The 17,721-nt window shown below is 43.7% G+C and overlaps 1 protein-coding gene across 1 annotated transcript; it reads right to left on the reverse strand.

Annotated features, from left to right (window-relative positions):
* Positions 1-113: 113 nt before the first annotated feature.
* On the reverse strand, positions 114-11,315 carry LOC140318421 (plastin-3-like). The gene is made up of 16 exons (XM_072396235.1): positions 11,241-11,315; positions 8,881-8,949; positions 8,118-8,269; positions 7,042-7,171; positions 6,780-6,912; positions 6,584-6,665; positions 6,330-6,495; positions 5,690-5,829; positions 5,125-5,220; positions 4,114-4,300; positions 3,959-4,037; positions 3,745-3,865; positions 2,677-2,810; positions 1,933-2,056; positions 1,719-1,843; positions 114-1,580 (listed from the first exon to the last, which is right to left on the reverse strand). The coding sequence occupies exons 2-16, from the start codon at positions 8,939-8,941 to the stop codon at positions 1,448-1,450; spliced, it is 1,863 nt and encodes a 620-aa protein (XP_072252336.1). The 5' UTR covers positions 8,942-8,949; positions 11,241-11,315; the 3' UTR covers positions 114-1,447.
* Between the last annotated feature and the right edge of the window lie 6,406 nt (positions 11,316-17,721).

Consider the following 17,721-nt stretch of genomic DNA (forward strand, 5'->3'; position numbering starts at 1 on the left):
AATTCAATCTGTGACATCATGGTGCATCTGAATAATGTAAACTGAGGCAGCGCAGTCAGACACCAAAGAAAAGAAGAAAAAAAAGAATCAAACAGAAAAAAAACCATGAATAAATCGAGACTTGTATGAAAATCTGCTTTTATTGAACACAACAGATCCGACTGAGTACAACGACCTTCGCAGTGTTTAGTATCATCAACCACAGTGACAATCCCAAGTCCTGATGAAGATAAAGAACAAAGATGCTGGGGCTTTGTTAGGAAATATCTGGGCTGAGGGAACAGAAAATAGCCATCAAAGCAATTTCAGCTACAGCATTTGGTTGGAATCTGATCACAGATTCAGAAAGTCTTAGTTTTGGATGCTTTTTTTAAATTTTCTTGATTACAAATTCAAACTGCGGTCATGACGGCAGATGAAGTCAAGTGATTAAACTGTGTTTTGATTCCAGAGGCCTGAGCGGTGTTAAAATGCGAGCATAAGTCTTCTGCTTTGTTGACATTACATGAAGTCAGTAGCAGCTCAAATGTTGCACGTGTTTTAAGAGAAGCCCTGGGCTGAAAGGAGGATCACACTGATGGATTGTAATGTATCAAAAGGGTCTGAAATACAGACTAGAGGAAGGTTTTTTTACGGTTATTATTCCATTAACTTTGAATGTTTTTACATTCCTTAAACTGCAAAGCCAGTCGATACATTATAATCCATCAACCTATCAGTTATTCTCATGGAAAAAAGGAAAAAAACGTTTTCAGATGTAGTTTATAAGACTTTCTGTGATCGGCTTTGGTCTTAAATTCAAAAAGGCTGAAGGTTTTCATTACAGGTTATTATGGCTTAAGGAGGATGACTGAGATGCAGCAGAACTGAGACAGCAGTGACACATGGGGAAACTGAGGCGATAAACTGCAGCACACCGGGGGGAAAGCAGGAAAATTGAAATAAACTCGACAAAAATCATCTTGTTTGTTTTGTTTTTTTGCTGTGTGGTTATTATTTCCCATGTGTCATAGCTTTTACATTTAACAGCGCGTGTATCCCAGAATGCACTGGGCAGGCGCTGGGTTGGCTGCCAGTGGAGGGAAACACATTCCTACTGACGTTCATGCGTACGAGCAGCATGGGAGTGCTATTGTTCCACCTAAACCAAAACCCGAAGCAAACCTAAATGTTAAAGTCACGTCGACTCTTTACCGTCTGCGACCGTTTGGAAAACTCAAATTCCTTTTGAACCCTCAGTAGATCCACATTGTGCGTCATCTCCGTTTAAAGTTGTGAAAGCAGGACAGGCTCGCTTCTAAACTGGCTAACCACAGAAAAAAAGCCACTTCAAATAACGACACGATCCGGCCACGTTCCCTCTGTTCGTGTCTCGACAGGCAAAGGCGCTCAGTCACCACGTGTGCGTTTGTGTGTGTGAGGGTGGAGATGTGCGCGTGCTGCTCCGTTATGCCTTCTTCATGCCTCTGCCCATCAGGCAGGCGAAGATGGTCATCACCATTTTCAGGTTGACTTCCACCAAGTCCTCAGGCAGGGCGTAGACTTTAGCGCCGATCTTCCTCGCCATGGAGATGGCATACCTAGAGGGCAGCGATGGGTCATAAGGGTCACTATGGCAACATAACACAGGTTAATTACAGATATGTCACAGAAGTGAAGAAAAAGCAAAAGGTAATTGACTGGCACACAAAAGCCCAGCAGGGAGAGAGGGTCATTACTTTGCATTGTCCAGCTTGTCTTCTTCTGAAAGATCGTCTCTTTTCACCAGATCGAAGTTCACACTCTGTGGCTGAATGGCATCAATCAGATCCAGAACAGGAATACTGGTGCTGATCGCTTTGTCCTGAACACACACACACACACACACATTTAACACCAGTGTCTACAACAGGCATTTAACTGGCTCGATCCAAAGGTTGCTTTGTCACTTGCCTTGAAGCTTTTGATGGTAGAACTCTTGCCTGCTTCGCCTAAAGTCTTGTTGACCCAGGAAACAATCAAATCGTCTCCGGCAATTTCTCCGTGTCCGAGGTCTTCGAGCACATTTAGAGTGTATCTGCGTTAAATGATGGAATTTCAACAACATTATTGGCGCATCCCTGAATGCGACTGCTTTACTGTCACTGCAAATGCCAAAAAGCAATTAGAGTAATAGAAAAATTTATGCTAAAATTCCCATAAACCCCCGCTGCCTGCAGCGGTCAGACAGCAAAAAAATCTGGTTCAAACATGGCCCACATCATGGCCACGGTCTGCACGCTTGACCGATAGCGTGTGTGGCTGCCTAAACTACCAGGCATCATTCAGATTCACATCTTTGGGCTTTCAGATCACACATAACACACTTGTCAGTGCTGTAACTGAGCCACAAACCCCAAAAGTAGCCCAGATCAGACCCAAATGTGTCTACTATTTATAATAACACATCTTTCCCTTCCTGCTGGTGCGGGTGCGTTTCTTTTCTCTATGGCTTCACTAAATGAAGTAAAGGTGTTAAATGCTGTGGCAGCCTCAGTCTTCTCCTGAGTGAACATCGCCCTCTCCCTGTCCTGGGCTGCACAGCAGCTCCAGCATCCCCAGTGGAAGCCACACAGAAGCTGACGCTCTGCTCCACAGTTGTGCTGACGGCTCAGAAAGACAAACATGGGTAACGGGTGGAAGTGGAACAGAAATCACCTCCTCATCAGCTGCCACACCAGCGCCAGGGTCAGAGTCGCGTTTCCGTCGTACAGGTCTTGACCCCCAATTCCCACCAGGGAGAAACCTGCTTTTTGTTTACCCAGCTCCACAGCGTAGTTGCAGTTTTCAATCTGTCGCACACACACAGACAAATTTCCTGAGTAAAAGAAGTCCAAAAGTGTGTTTTTTTCCCCTTCCAGAGCTCTTGCACTACGTACAACCCCAATTCCAGAAAACGCTCAGGAAACCATTTTATTCACTTTAGAGCACATACACCATATCAAATGCTGAAAGTGAGACTTTTTACGACTGCATGAAAAATGAGCTCCTCTTCAAATCGAATTTGACTGCAGGCAGGTCAGTCCAGCAGCACGAAACCATGCCGCTGTAACACGAAGACACAGCATGAGGTGTAGCATTAGCTTGCTGAAATAAGTGAAGCCTTCTCTGAAAAAGACATCATCTGGATGGGAGCATATGTTGCCATAAAGCCAGTAGATATATATGTATATAAATACATTCACACACACATGCATTTCAGCATTGATGGGGCCTTTCCAGATGCTCAAATTGCCTGGTCCATAGGCACTAATGCAGCCCATCAGAGATGCAGGCTTTTGGACTGAGCGCTGATGACATGCTGATATTATGTACTGTACATGATGGAATATTTAAAGTCGTTTTCAGTTTTTTGTGGACTGCTGCAGTCTATCTCTCTAAGGTTTCATGTTACTGACCTGTTGCCAATGAACCCAGTTAGTTGGCACATGTCCCTCCAGCTGTTTGGTCTTCAGCTCGCTCACGTTTTTAAGTTTAGTTTAGTTACTTTTCTGACTCATTCTCAGATTCAATGTCTCACTTTCAACATTTGATTTAAAGTATTGGTTTACCAGATTTGCAAATCGCTGCTTTCTGCTTTCATTTACACTTTACTCACCGTCCCACACTTTGTTGTGAAGCATCACGACAAATCAAACATTTTGTGTGAAATTAAGTCAATTGTTGAATTCTTTCTATTTTCTGCAAACCCGTTCTCACAGCCTGAAAAGTGATGCGTATGTTAACCTTTTTTAAGTGGCCTCCTCCGACTGCCTTGAATGGGGGAAGGTTGACTCGGTTGTTCCAGTCCACCGGCACCTTAATCTTTTCATACAGCTGCAGAATCACCATGGCATCCTGCAGATCCCTGCATAAGCACACACACACGCAGACGCGTTGCACTCGGGCTGTAAAGCGATGCAGCTGCAGACAGATGTTTCCCACAAAGAGAGATACTCACCCGTAGATGTGGTGAACACGTGGATTGACTCCCAGAGAGTTCATCCAGTTCCTGAAGGTTCTCTCCTCCCTGGTTTCACCTGAGAGACAAAAAAAAGGGTTTAGAAAAGAAAAAAAAGAAGGAAAGAAAGAGTAAGATTATCCCTCCATGCTCACTCTCAAGATTCCAGTCTTGGTTTTCTGGTTTGGTGAGAGCCGGGTGTTTGTTGAAGAGCGTGGCCACAAAGGCCAAGTTGAGTTTGGCGTTTCCAGTCACGACGTCGGTGGCGGTTACGAACTGTCGGCAGCCCAGGTGGTCGGCCTCTTTTAGCATACATTCTGCTCTCTTTGTGAGGTCCTTTTCCTGCAAAAACATTTTTCAAAACTAAGATTACCCCCCCTCCGGTCAAATGGGTTCAGAAATTCCATCAATATTACAAAAGAAACTGGCATATTCTTTCATGAAGTGTTTGACTGGATCGTGAGTGACGAGTCCAAAAAAATGAAAAAGCAACAAACTGAAGACAACAATTGCATTTGGGAAGAAGACGACTGGGTTTTGATAACTAATTCCATGTGTGTTGGTCAGTTTAAGGTCCTCAGTTTTTGATATACAAAGACTTTTGTGGTTTTAAACTGTTTTCTATTTCTTTATTTTTTCAACAATAACTAAAAAAAAACTAAAAAAAACAAAAAACAAAAAAAACTAGAAAACTGTCTGTATGCATGATCCTAAATCGATCCTAAATCGTGTAATTCACATGTGCTGACGGCTACAAACTGCCACCACACGGGTGCAAAAGTACGGAAGAACTTTACTCCAGTTCTTAAGTTTCCGATCCTCTTTTCAGACGATCGACTCAAGATCTCAATGTTCTAATTTGTTGGTTAAAAGGAAAACAACTGACATAATCATCTTTTTTCTTGTAATTCACGAGTGATTGGAACATGACAGTCAAAACTAAACTTTGAAAAGAGTTTTCCTTAGAGGTTTGAGTAATATATGAAAAAAAATAATAAATTGTGCTCGATGGGATCATGCGGCGAGGAGAATATTTATTGTCCAATGATCCTATCAGACTGACCGTAGAAGGTAAACAGGAAGTAAGCTTCCATCTAACCACGGTAGCCAATTAAAAAAAAAAAAGCTTCCGCTGAGTTAAGACAAAAGCGGAGCCGCTCACTCACATATAGACCCGCCATTTCAATGTTGACCCGAGGGACGTCCTCTTTGCTGCCATCTGGAGCGATCTGCTCCAGCAGGTGGAAGTACGCCGTGGAGTCCTGCACGGAAACACACAAACACTCGATGAGACGTGACGCAGCATCCAATTCCCCCGTGGCACATTCTGGATTTGCTCTCCTTGTGGGTAACATTAATGATCATTGTGTGGTGCTGCAACATGCGAGTGTTTTGGGAAAACAGCAGCGCTTATTAAAGCCATTCATCATCAGCAGATGACAGCCTTGAATTGTCTCCTGCAGAGCTGCTGGTGAACCACAAAAACCCCACCGAATTTTTTCCCAAGATTTTTTGACCAAGATGGGCAGAAATGGCACAAATATGTGCATCACAGTTTGGAAAAGATTGCAGCGTCAATCAGAAATGACGTTTCTTTACACTCGTACAAAATACTGTGGAAGATGAGGTGAGATTCTTTAGATAAAAACCCAACAACTACATCAGGTAAAGGCATGAAGAGGAGTGGCAGCTGGAAGAAAATACACAGAGATTTAAGCTCCAGCTTCTTACCTTAATATCTCCAGAAAAGTTCGATACGGTCATGCCAACTTTCCTCAGGTGGAAATTGGCCCAGCGCAGCAGCAGCTCCTCCGGACTGAGTTTCATCAACTCCTCCAGGCTCTCCCCCTCGTCGAGCAGCGCTGCGATAGCTGCACAGACAGAAAGGACGGAATCGCTTGCTTCTGTTTTTGTCCGGCTTCTGCCCTCCTCTCTAAAAACCAACCTCCCCGTTGCTAGTGTACATCCCACCAGCCCACCCCACCAGGTCCAACCACCAGCTCCCACATATCAGAGAAAAGGAGGAAAGAAAATGAATGAATGCTGACTAAACAGAGCGCGACACAACGGGAAGAGCTAAAGGAGCCTCAACAGGTACAAAGAGCGAGAAAAAAATAGCACGATATGATAAAAGTGAACAGACGAGGCGGTCCTCGCTGAAGCTTACAGAACAGCAGAAATACACAACCTGTTAGTGTGAGACATTAACCGCCTTCCTCCCTGCCTGTAATCTGCCTTTTACTGGGACTCAAGCTCCTCGGGGGCTTGTAAGGTTCCCTTTGAAAACTTTACCAGAGATCAGAATAACGCTTGGGTGGAAAGAGTGGACAGGTGAAGTTTAACCTCAGCACAGACGGACTGAGCAGTGTACCTTCATTACGGCTCAGCTCGATATCAGCGAACAGTCCGATCTTGATAATCTGCCAGAGGAGTCCGAGCACCAGGTGAGGTTTCCCCTCCTTCAGATCTTGAGCCCCGATGTTGACAACCTGGCAGCCGATGGCTGAAGCTGAATTCAGAGCCAAGTTCAGATTCTCCTGTTGAAGCAAAGTCGATATGAAACTCAAACGCACGCGAGCAACAAGCCACTCAGATAGTTCCTGCGCGGCCCTGCGTCAGCCTCACCTGCGTGGTGAAAGCGGTCAGCTTCTTTTTGTTGATGGTTCTCTCATCAATGGTGTCAGGAACAGACAGGTTGATGAGTTTGCTGTGACAAAAAAAACAAAAAAAAAAACAGTCTTATCTCACCGACTGTTGTTAGGCAACAAAACACACGACAAGAGTCTGAAAACAGAGGACAGCGAGGAACATGAAGGTTTACCAAAGCACAATGCCGTCCGCCACGGCCTTGAACAGAGCTCCGGTGTTGGGGTTGATGGGCAGAACGTGTCCACAGTCTGGATCCTTCTCCAAAGAGGAGTTGATGTAGTTGGCAAAGGCGAAGCGCTCCTGCTCTGAAATAAAGTCATGTGTCACGCAACCTCACAAGATTATCAGAATCCGATGAGGTTTATTGGAATTTGAGGCTTCCAGTGGACGCCGCCATGAGGTGATGACATTTCAGCCTCTGTTGCTTTACTAACCAGAGATGGAATGCTGAGTTCCTTCGCTGGAGATCTCACTGGTGCCGCCGATGGCTACAATGCCTTCTTTCTTGTTGAGAGCTTTCCTGAAGCCCTGAGCCAAGCGGTCGTCCTTCATCTCCTGGAAGATCTGAGTGTCCAGAGAAACACACACACACACACACATCAGTTTGAAGCTATTCAAACTAGACTACGTTAGTAGATGTTATTAGTTGGTCTTTTTTCCATTTCCAACAGTTAGATTTAAATCAAAGTAAATATCACAGACACTAGATCAGTTGAATAACCAAAAGAAGAAAGAGAAAAAACATCCAAATCGGATCATTTTTCTCATTTGGACTTGGTCACAGTGACGTATGACATACCAAGTCAACTTGTAGTGGATAGTAAACATCAATTTAAACATAAATACATCTTCAGATCATGAAAACTAAGAAGCACTGTGTGAAAAACTAAGTACACCCTCACTGCTTTATACAGTTTGCTGGTCCAGAGCATTCGTATGTATGTGTGTGTGTGTGTGTGTGTGTGTGTGTGTGTTAACACAATGCCGAGGAGGAAAGGCATTATCAAGGACCTAACTGAAGCAATAGTTTCTGTCCATCAGTCTGGGAAGAGCTAGAAGGTCATTTTCAAACTATTGGGAGTCAAATGGAGCAAACAGAATGTGTGAAAAAGAAAAGAATCAAGATGCTGCAATGATCCAGTTAAAGTCCAGACCTCAAGCTGACTCAAATGCTGTGGTGGGACCTTAAGAGAGCTCTGGAGGAGTGAATGGAGCAAACTGAAATCAACCGAAGCAATGTTGTGGAGAAGAGTGAACCTAAGTTCTTCCACAGCGATGTGAGAGACATCAAGAAGAAAACCATGACTCCAAGTTATTGCTGCTAAAGATGGTTCTACAAGCTGCTGGATCGTCTAATTCTAAGACCTGGTTAGAGAATGTTTCACTACGTCCTGGGATTCAAACCTTTCCAACTGAGAGACGGTGCGCGTTCTTGCTCACAGAAGTGTGAAAGGTTAGTCAGTAAATGGTGCAGAGTTAGTTTGTTAGTTGAGAAGTTAATGTTACCTACAGCCGTGAACTCCTCCAGGTTGATGCGACTGTCCTTGTCGCGGTCCAGCCTCTGGAGGAGTTCTCTGATCTGGTATCCAGGCAACGGACAGCCCACCTCGCGGAAGAGATCGCCAAGTTCGGAGGCACAGATGTAACCGTTGCCGTCCAAATCTGGACGGGGTGGATGGGAAAGAAAAGAAAGTTTCAACAACGCTTTTCTCCTTTTCTGATTGACCCAACAAGGTTTCACGTACGCTGTCGCAAGCATCGTTCTGAGGGAGAGAACAGGCCTCAGGTGCCTTTGAAAAGGAGACCACTGATCTCAGTGGGACTAACCTGGAGAAATATGGGTTAAATAAAGAAACACAAACAGCATCTGACAGACAGTGCGACATTAACAGAACAACACGCAGGAAAATAAGAGAGCTGCTGCCCAGAAAGACTCTGGCTGACCTCTTTAATACTTTCATATAAAGAGATTCTAAGAAATGCTGAATTATTCTTTTTCAGCAATGACTGAAATGTGGGCGTATCAAAGGTTTCATTTCCTTCTGCACACACAGAGACGAGCATCTGTCCGGCAGATGTTACACACGAGCACAGACGGGGGCATGTGTTAGACAGCTGCTGGGAAAAATCAGGTGTCATCAACATCTGCACACACACACACACACGCACACACACACACACGCACACACACACGCACACACACGCACACGCACGCACACACACACACACACGCACACACACACACACGCACACACACACACACGTTAACTCACCGACTTTCCCGAAGCCCTCCCTGATCTCCTCCATCTCTTCAGCGCTGACCTTCTCAGACATACTGACACCTAAGGGAGACAAATATCAAAAATAAGGAGTCTTTAAGGGTTTTTAACCCAGACGATCAATCACAGATCAGCTATAATGGAACTGGCTGCAGTTCTACGAGCAACTCTTCAGTCAATGTCTTTGTCCCCAGCAGCTCCGATTCGTCCCAGTCATAAAATCGGCTACGCTGTGGCTTTATTTCAAGCCCTCAGCTTTACTGGATAGTGAAGGCGACACCCTGGCCTGTAAGGACATTTGCAAAAGAAACACATGGAAGCATACGAAGGAGCTACAAAAGCTACATCACCGGCCCTGAATAAATCTGGATCCTTTGCGGCTCGCCGCTCTGTGGCCTGCACCTATGAGACGAAGCCGCACGGCATGGTCATCGCCGCCCTGTTTACTGCCAGGATCCATACTGCAGCTCTCAGCCGGGGAGGGGGGGGGGCAGCTTGATGTATTATACAAAGAGCCATTTATCACTCTGCTGCTCCAGCAGTCTGAGAGCCGCACGACTTCTAACATATTCACTGCCTCTGGCGCAACGTGACTCTATAATGGAGGCTACAGAGGGTTGTTACCAGAGCTTGTGTAGGAAGATGGTGACAGTAATGAACTGATGATTCTCCCGTTCTCAAACAAAAACTGATGCGTGATAAACGTTAGCTCGTAACAGACAGAATCTGAGGCCAATGGCTGCGCAGAAATGGTCATCAGAAATGGTCTCCATGGAAGGGTGGCTGTCAGGAAGCCATTCTTAAGGAAGGGAAACAGGGAGAAAAGGCTGAGCTATGCCAAATGACACAAGAAGTGGACTGAAAATCAGTGGCAACAGGTCTTATGGAGGGATGAATCCTCCCCAGAACCCGGACCTCAACATTACTGAAGCAGTGTGGGATCATCTGACAGAGAACGGAACAAAAGGCAGCCGACATCCAAAGAAGAGCTTTGGGATGTCCTTCAAGAAGCCTGGAGAACTATTCCTGAAGACTACTTAAAGAAATGACAGGAAAGCCTTACATTTCTTTTCTGCAGCTAATAAGTGTGAAATGAACAGAGGTGTCATTGGTATATGACTCCTGACACCAAACAGAGAACTGACCCAACAGCATCATATTCCTTAACTGTTGGATTTGATGTGATCTGACCTCCTCCTAATTCCCAGTCCTTCTCTTAGCAAAACTGAGATCATCCCAAGTAGCTGACTGTGAACATCCTCCATATAACAAAGAAATGAGCAGCATGCAAACATAGCGGTTGTTTAGTCAAGATACACAGCAAACACACATAAATGAAACAGCATGCATAAATATACAACTCAGAGGGCACCATCCTGGACTCTGGCAGCTGTAACATGACTGGCTGAACAAACTGGGAAAGGTGCTGTGGAGCTGTTGTATAGACAGTCTGATGCGTTTGCGTGCCGGTGGAAAACGCTCCATTCTATGTTTAAGGATTTCAGTTTGTACTGCCACCAGATGTCGCCGCTTTGGAAGGAACAATGCACGCATATGAAGTCAAATCTATTTAAAACATCACGTAACATTCCGGCCGATCAGCTCTGACAGAGATGTGACAGCGTCTGTTCTTTTTTTCTTTTTTTTTTTAATCTTAAACACGTCAGCAGACACACGCCACAGCAGTCCGGTACAGCGTTCTGTTCGGCAGGATAACCTGATCTGTTCAGCACGGGTTCGGCGATCTGCAGCACATTTGTACTCCACATTGGGAGGGTTCATTCATCCGGCCACACCAGCGGTGATGCACACGATCCCAGGTGTGTCTTTCAGATCTCCGGAGGCTGACTCACACGCATGTCCGCGTCCACAATGACGATGCGTTTCATATCTTCATCCTGACACACTGCTGCTGCATAGTCACAACTCAGTGGGAAAACCGCAAAATGACCGGTTTTATAAGAATGACCCGATATATCTGCACACCAAAGCTTAAATCTGCGTTTCACTTTGAGTGTTGAGTTTAAATGGATTTCTGCAATATGAACACCACAGTGACGATGTTAAAAAGGTCAAAGATTGATATTCTGAACTGAGAGAAAATGTGCTTGAAATAAGGTTTTCTATCGCCATACTGCCTGTATATTAGAATTAAGCTTTTTAACGAAAAAAATTTTTTAGCTTCCCCTGATATATCTTTAATGGAATCCCTTCCAGAGAAAAGCTGTGAAATGTATTTCTAACTTAATACAGATGTGATTTAAAACACATATTTCCCGTTCTTCGTTGAGTCTAATAAAAGCCTTTGCCTTGTGAGTCGTGAGAAAACGCCCTGAAACGTTCAGTCCTCTTACCTGAAGTCCGCTGGTGGAATTTGGTAAAAACACCCGGGGAAATGTATCCCTCTGTCGGCCTCTCTCTGCCCCTCTGTCCCGTTTTCTTCTGCTGACACCGCCCGTTAAGTGGAACCGCTCCGCCCCTCCGCGCCACCCCTTCTCAAACAACCCTCCTCCACATTCTGCTGCTGCTAGCAGCCATGTGTCCACCAACACTCAACAAGAGAAACATCTTTGCAGGAGACACACATTTTTAAGAATACTGGCTTATAGTACAGCCAAATATTTTCAAGAGCGTTTAGACGAATAAAACATAAAGATAAAATCGAAATTATGTTAAAAACTGCTAACTCCTGGCCAGAAATTATGCTAATGCTAACCTATTAAAGCAAAACCTGTTTAACAGTATTTTAAATAGAAATCACCTCCATGACTTTGAAGATAATAGTCGCATAATTAGTTTTAGACTGTCTCTTCAAAAGTTCTATCATAGTTTAACCAACAAGATGCTAAATATTTTTTCCACAAAGTACTTTAAATCTCACACCGGTATTAATCACCTAAAAACCTACCAGTGTTCCTCAAATCCGCACATTTAAAATTTTGGTGGATAAAAGGAAAGGAAAACTGGCTTGGGTTGAATGACACTTCTTCCCTCATTCAGTGAAGGGGATTCAAGGACAAATATATTAATAAAGCACATTTTAAAACAAACCAAAAATAAAAAAAAGGTGGCCAAATGCTTGACAGTGAATCAGAATTAGCATTTAAAAAATACAACTTAGGTTGATGGACATGCCCACCCAGTTTAGGGAGTGGATTTTTCTATGGAATATTTGCCTCACTAATGTCAGGCATGGTCCATGACTGTAAATCTCTCTTCACCATTTGATTCAAATATATTTCAAACTTTACATGTGGTGTGGTGGTTAGCGCTGTGACCTCACAGCAAAAAGGCTCCTGATTGAAATCTTGGCTGTTTGCATGTGCTCCCCATGCACCTCAGGGTTCTCCCTGGTTACTCTGGCTTCCTCCCACCATCCAAAAACATGTGTGTTGGGTAAGCCGATGATTCTAAACTGACCCTAGGAGACATTTGAGCGCGTGTGGTTGTTTGTCTCATTTGTTAATGGATACATAAATGGAACAAAGAGTGTCTCTGACCCAGAATACCCTATTAGCCCATTGGAGGATGAAGGTGAAAGGAGGTGAGTTAGGTACTCAGACACACGAAATAGATAGGGGTTAATCTTCTGAGGGGCAAGCTGGAACCGGGAGTCATGGGATGGGCACCTGGCTTCCATATGCACCAAGCCCTTTGAGTCCTAGGACAAGGCCTCCGAGAGCGCTGCCATCCCAGTGGACAAAGCCTAAGAGGATGGTTTAAACACAGGCTCGTCTTGCAATGACATCTGGCAGATACCAGATATGCATTTAACCTTAAGTACATGCACACAGATTCATAAAATTAAAAGTGAACTGTATGGTGGTCACCTAGCATCCCCCTGCAGCTGCGACGGCCCTAGTTAAGATACAAAATCTGACAGAATCAGATTTCATGCCATCACAGCAATAAAGAGAACATGGCAGGTTTTACCATCTTCTCCAAACACACCAAGCAGCTTCTGTCCACCACAGCAAAATGTGTGAGTGTTTGTGCATGTTTTTGCATGTTTGTGCAGGATTATGCAACCTTCAGTGGTCATCAAAGCCACTGAATGTGAAGGGCATCCGTGAAGCATGAAGTGGTGTTGATGTAACTTTCTAAAGACAACCAGAATGTGACAATGCTTCGTCTTAACTTTACAATTCTCTACTTTACAAGACAGAAGTATGAGTCCGATTTAAGGGCATGAACGAACGACAGATATAACGGTTTCATTTGAAGGATTTGTTGCTCATTTCTTCAGTCCCTCGTGGCACATGCAAAATAGCTGTACATCCACACCCATCAAGTAGTCAGAATTGGTTCCTCTAATCTTCCACGTAGAACAGAATAGGCCTCAGCCTTCCTGAGGCTGTAGGTCAGAAATTCCCAACCATAATGTTGATGCTGGATCTTGCTCATGATGTGTCTTGTAACACATAAGAACACCTGATGGATATGTTAACAAGGTTCAAACGCTCAGGACAGGGGATTGAATCAAAGACAATTCTTTAAGCGACCTGTTGGCTTCCTTGGACTTATTTGGATTTTAAATAATTTGATCTGATTATGATTGCATTGCGATTAATTCGGATTGTAACTGGCTTGAATTGGACTGTATCTTTTAAGGTGCCTTAAGATGACGTTTGCTGTGATTTGGCGCTATGTAAATAAACCTGAATTGAACTGAATTGATTTGGAAGGCTGGCCCTTAGCATTTTAAACTGACAGAACATTATTGGAAAACATTGTAAGACTTGGATCTGCAGATGAGGCCGATATCCACTGACATGACGTGTCGCCATGCATGCCAGTGCTGTGACCTGTACAATGATTATGTATTACTTGGGAAAGACATATCAGTCTCATCATCATGCAGGTGAGGCACATATGGTTTGAATTTGCTAAAGATGATGGATTATTCATTCTGCAAGCATGCTGCAGCTGTGAATGTAGCTTTGTGCCTGAACTGTCGGAGCTCTGTTGTTGCTGCCAGTCTGTACATGCAGGAATTCCTCCTCCCTCCTTCATCCTCCTCTCATACCTTTCCTTCCCTCCCATTCCTTCTGTCCCCTCTCATTCTTTTTTTTTTCTGCAGTGATATGCTGAATCTTGTCAGAGTAAATTCCTCCTCTGTGGCAGACACCCAAGAAGAACACTCTACAAGGATCAGACGACCTAGTTCCTCTTAGATATACATGGTTGCATTTGGATTGAGAGATGTCTTGTTATTTGAATGCATTTTGTCTGTCATTTGAATGATCCCAATGCAAAAACGTTGTGAAGTTAGAAGGATTACCTAATGCTTTACAGACACTTGTGTTCTACTGGTACTCGGATCAGAGTTTATTTGAAGCAAGTTAAAACTTTGCCAGCCAGTCTCTGGATTATGTTTTAACTTTTACAAAGAGGACTAGATAATGATGTCACTGATTGGCACAGACATCATAGACACAGACTGGTGAAAAGACAATGCCACATTGAGGAATTCCTCAGATTCTTTAACAGTGTTATATTTGCATGTGCCACACAAATAGCCAAACTTTATTTTCATTTTTTAAAAATTTATTAATCTTCTTTTGAAAATATTTGTGTTTCAGTCCAACTAATAATAAAAACAAAAAACACATTTAATATAGAGTCATCCACAACAGAAAGACACTTGAAGTCTTCAGGCTCAATCATTTGCAGTTTGTTGCATTCAGATATTACTCACGTCTAATTTTCATATAATTTCTACAAATACATTTTTTAGAAAAGATATTCCTAAACAAAACAACTTGTGTATTTAACCAGAAACAAAGACCACAGTTGATGATTTGTTCCTCCTCATTAGAAGGACCTTGGGTTTTCTCTGCTTACCCAGGGCTGCATACTGACAAGCGGTTCATGTGATAACGCTGACAGGAAGCCAGGAAGCCAAATAAACTGTTGGCTAATTCACTATTGTTTGCCCTTCGGCAGTGTGTATGTGAGAAAGACACTGTTAGGAAGAAATGGGCACAAACAGAGTTTAGACTGAAAGACAGAACATTGTGCAGTTTGGGCAGGATGAGGCAAATGCTTTAAACACATGCTTGTATGACTCAATCAAACACACGCATTAGTGAACACACAGAAGCTCGTACTGTGTATGAAGTGCATTCTCTCTCCATTTGAATATTTCATATATCTGCATACATTATGTAGGCATGATTGCATGTTGTATGTGTTTACCCAAGTGAAAATAATCCAACTTCTGAGCTACAGAACACCAACATGAGTCAGCTCAGTGGGACAATGTTAACATTCATACTGCAGTTTGGATCATTTTAAGGCTCCTTATATGTGAACTACAAAGGCCAGAGAAAGAAATGTTACAGTAATCAAATGTGGAATAATCAGTTCCATGTAAAAAGAAAGAAAAAGAAAAAGAAATCATAGCATCAAATATGACAGAATAGGAATAAATTCTCTAAATGTTTTCAGGTGAAACGACACTGGTCCCATAAAGAAAGTCAGCTTACCAGCCATAATGTCATTAAAGAAGAAAGTAAATCCTCTTTAAATTCTAAGGTTTGTAGATCAGACGTGAAGTAAAAACTATTCAGATTCTTACCAGGTCATAACGTTAGGCAAATGGGTGGAGAGAGAAGACGCCCACTGATCATCAGCAGGCGTGAGCGCCTCGGTGAAAGCAGAAGTTTGGACAGTTTGCTGGTCTGGAGAGTGTAAGTGTGTGTTAGCACAATACCAAGGAGGGAAGACATTATCAAGGACCATACTGAAGCAATATTTTATACCCATCAGTCTGGGAAGGGTTATAAGGTAATTTCCAAACTATTTAGAGTCAATCATTCTACAGAGAGAAAGATAATTCACAGCTGTCAATCTTCCCATTAGTGCACGTCCCAGCAAGTTCACCCCAAAGTCCGACTGGGTAATGCTCAGAGAAAACTGCAAAAAGCAGATGAGCTACATGTCAGACTCTACAGGCCTCAGTCAGCATGTTAAATGTTAAAGTTCATGACAGCACAATTAGAAAAAGACTGAACAAGTGTGGCTTGTTTGGAAGGGTTGCAGGAGAAAGCCTCTTCTCTCTAAAAAGAACATGACAGTACAGCTTAGGTTTGTAAAGTTACATCTGAACAAAGCACAAGACTTCTGGAACAATGTCCTTTGGACACATGAGACCAAAGTGGAGATGTTTGGTCATAATGCACAGCAGCATGTTTGGAGGAAACCAAACGCAGCATATCAGCACAAACACCTCATACCAACGGTCAGGCACGGTGGTGGAGGGCTGATGATCTGGGCTGGTTCTGCAGCCACAGGACCTGGGCACCTTGCAGTCATTGACTCCACCATGAACTCCTCTGGATACCAAAGTATTCTAGAGTCACATGTGAGGCCATCTGTCTGACAGATGAAGCTTGTCTGAAACTGGCTCATCAACAGGACAATGATCCCAAACACAGCAGCAGATCCACAACAGAATGTCTGAAAAAGAGAAGAGTCAGGGTGCTGCAATGTCCCAATTAAAGTGCAGACCTCAGCCTGACTGAAATGCAGAGGTGGGACCTTAAGAGAGCTGTGCAGAAATCCTGCAAATATCAATATACTGAAGCACAACATAAAGAAGTGGGTTAAAATTCCTTTACCATGATGTGAGAGACTGATAGCATCCCTCACATTATTGTGAGGCTGATATGATGACTGATAGCTTGTGTTCCACAGCTAGCTTTATAAAACTCACAGAATTACAGCAAAATTCGTCAGAATCGATGAAAGCACGATAATAGCAAACGTGTAAGGAGAGACCCCGAGTCGATATAACTACAGATCAGAAGAGTTTTCATCTTTTCCTTTCTGCTGTGAGAGACTGGCAACATAGGAAGTTATTAGCTTTCACTCTCTGCTTATAGTAACACAGCTGCCCTTCATGTCATTCGTGCCCCTCTCCTCCACAGTCAGCCACCTCCTCCTGCTCCTTCCTCCCACTGTTTCACTACCATTTGTCTTCCTCCTGTCCTCCTCCTCCCCATTTCACATTTAGACCCAGGCAAACTGGATTCACTAAGTGGAGGTATTAAAAGCATCAAAGGACGTTCCATCACATCCTGTGTTTGTGAACAGGTTTGACCTCTGACCTCCACTGCTCGACAGTACACTCATGTCGGGTCAGTAAAGGAGTGAGAGAATGGAAAGTGTTTGACCGGCAACTTCTTCTTTTTTTTTTTTCTTTCCTCTTCAAGCGTGCTGGAAACATAGTATTATGTCACACGTTTTTCTGTCATCCGGGCAGACAAAAGTCTCCATTGTTGTCGGGTAACTTCACACTCTCCCATTATCCTAAAGCTTTTATAGCCTTTCCATCTGCGTGTTCCTGTTCCTTAACAACACCATCAGGCAAAGCTGCGTGTAAATCAACCAAATCAGGAAAGGATTCAATGAGCGTGCGCTTTATTGTCTCTTGCAAATGACAAAGGGTAAACAGTGACAGCTTGTTGTGTGCATGTTAGTCAGGGTGTTGCTTTAAGCAGGTCCTTTGCTCAACAATACACTCCTCCAGGGCCCCACCCCTCTCAGCATGCCCCATCCTTCTCATACCTTCAGTGGCTTCAGCCCACATGTCCTTATTTGGTGGTGCTGCCAGCTCAGCTGGTGATTGGTCAAGGTAAAAAACAACTATTTCACTGGGATACATGCACCTGTACTGGCTTGCTCACACACACCCACGTCTGTTCTCAGCATCTCCCCTGAACCCAGACAGGTACAGACACGACATTAATGACTTTACCGCGTTGAGTCTCACGGCTCTGAAAATAATGCCATTAAACTCATGTCTTAATCACGCTTCCTTTGCTGGAGGTC

Source organism: Leuresthes tenuis, unplaced genomic scaffold (genome assembly GCF_036924035.1).
Source record: "Leuresthes tenuis unplaced genomic scaffold, fLeuTen1.0.hap1 SCAF_11, whole genome shotgun sequence".
Classification (NCBI taxonomy): domain Eukaryota; kingdom Metazoa; phylum Chordata; class Actinopteri; order Atheriniformes; family Atherinopsidae; genus Leuresthes; species Leuresthes tenuis.

Excerpts from the sequence above, each read along its gene's own strand:
- LOC140318421 (XM_072396235.1), bottom strand. The coding sequence starts at position 8,941 with ATGTCTGAGAAGGTCAGCGCTGAAGAGATGGAGGAGATCAGGGAGGGC. Across the intron at positions 3,866-3,958 it reads CGTGTTCACCACATCTACGG|GGATCTGCAGGATGCCATGG; the intron begins GTGAGTATCTCT and ends GTGCTTATGCAG. Across the intron at positions 2,057-2,676 it reads GTGTGGCAGCTGATGAGGAG|ATACACTCTAAATGTGCTCG; the intron begins GTGATTTCTGTT and ends CATTTAACGCAG.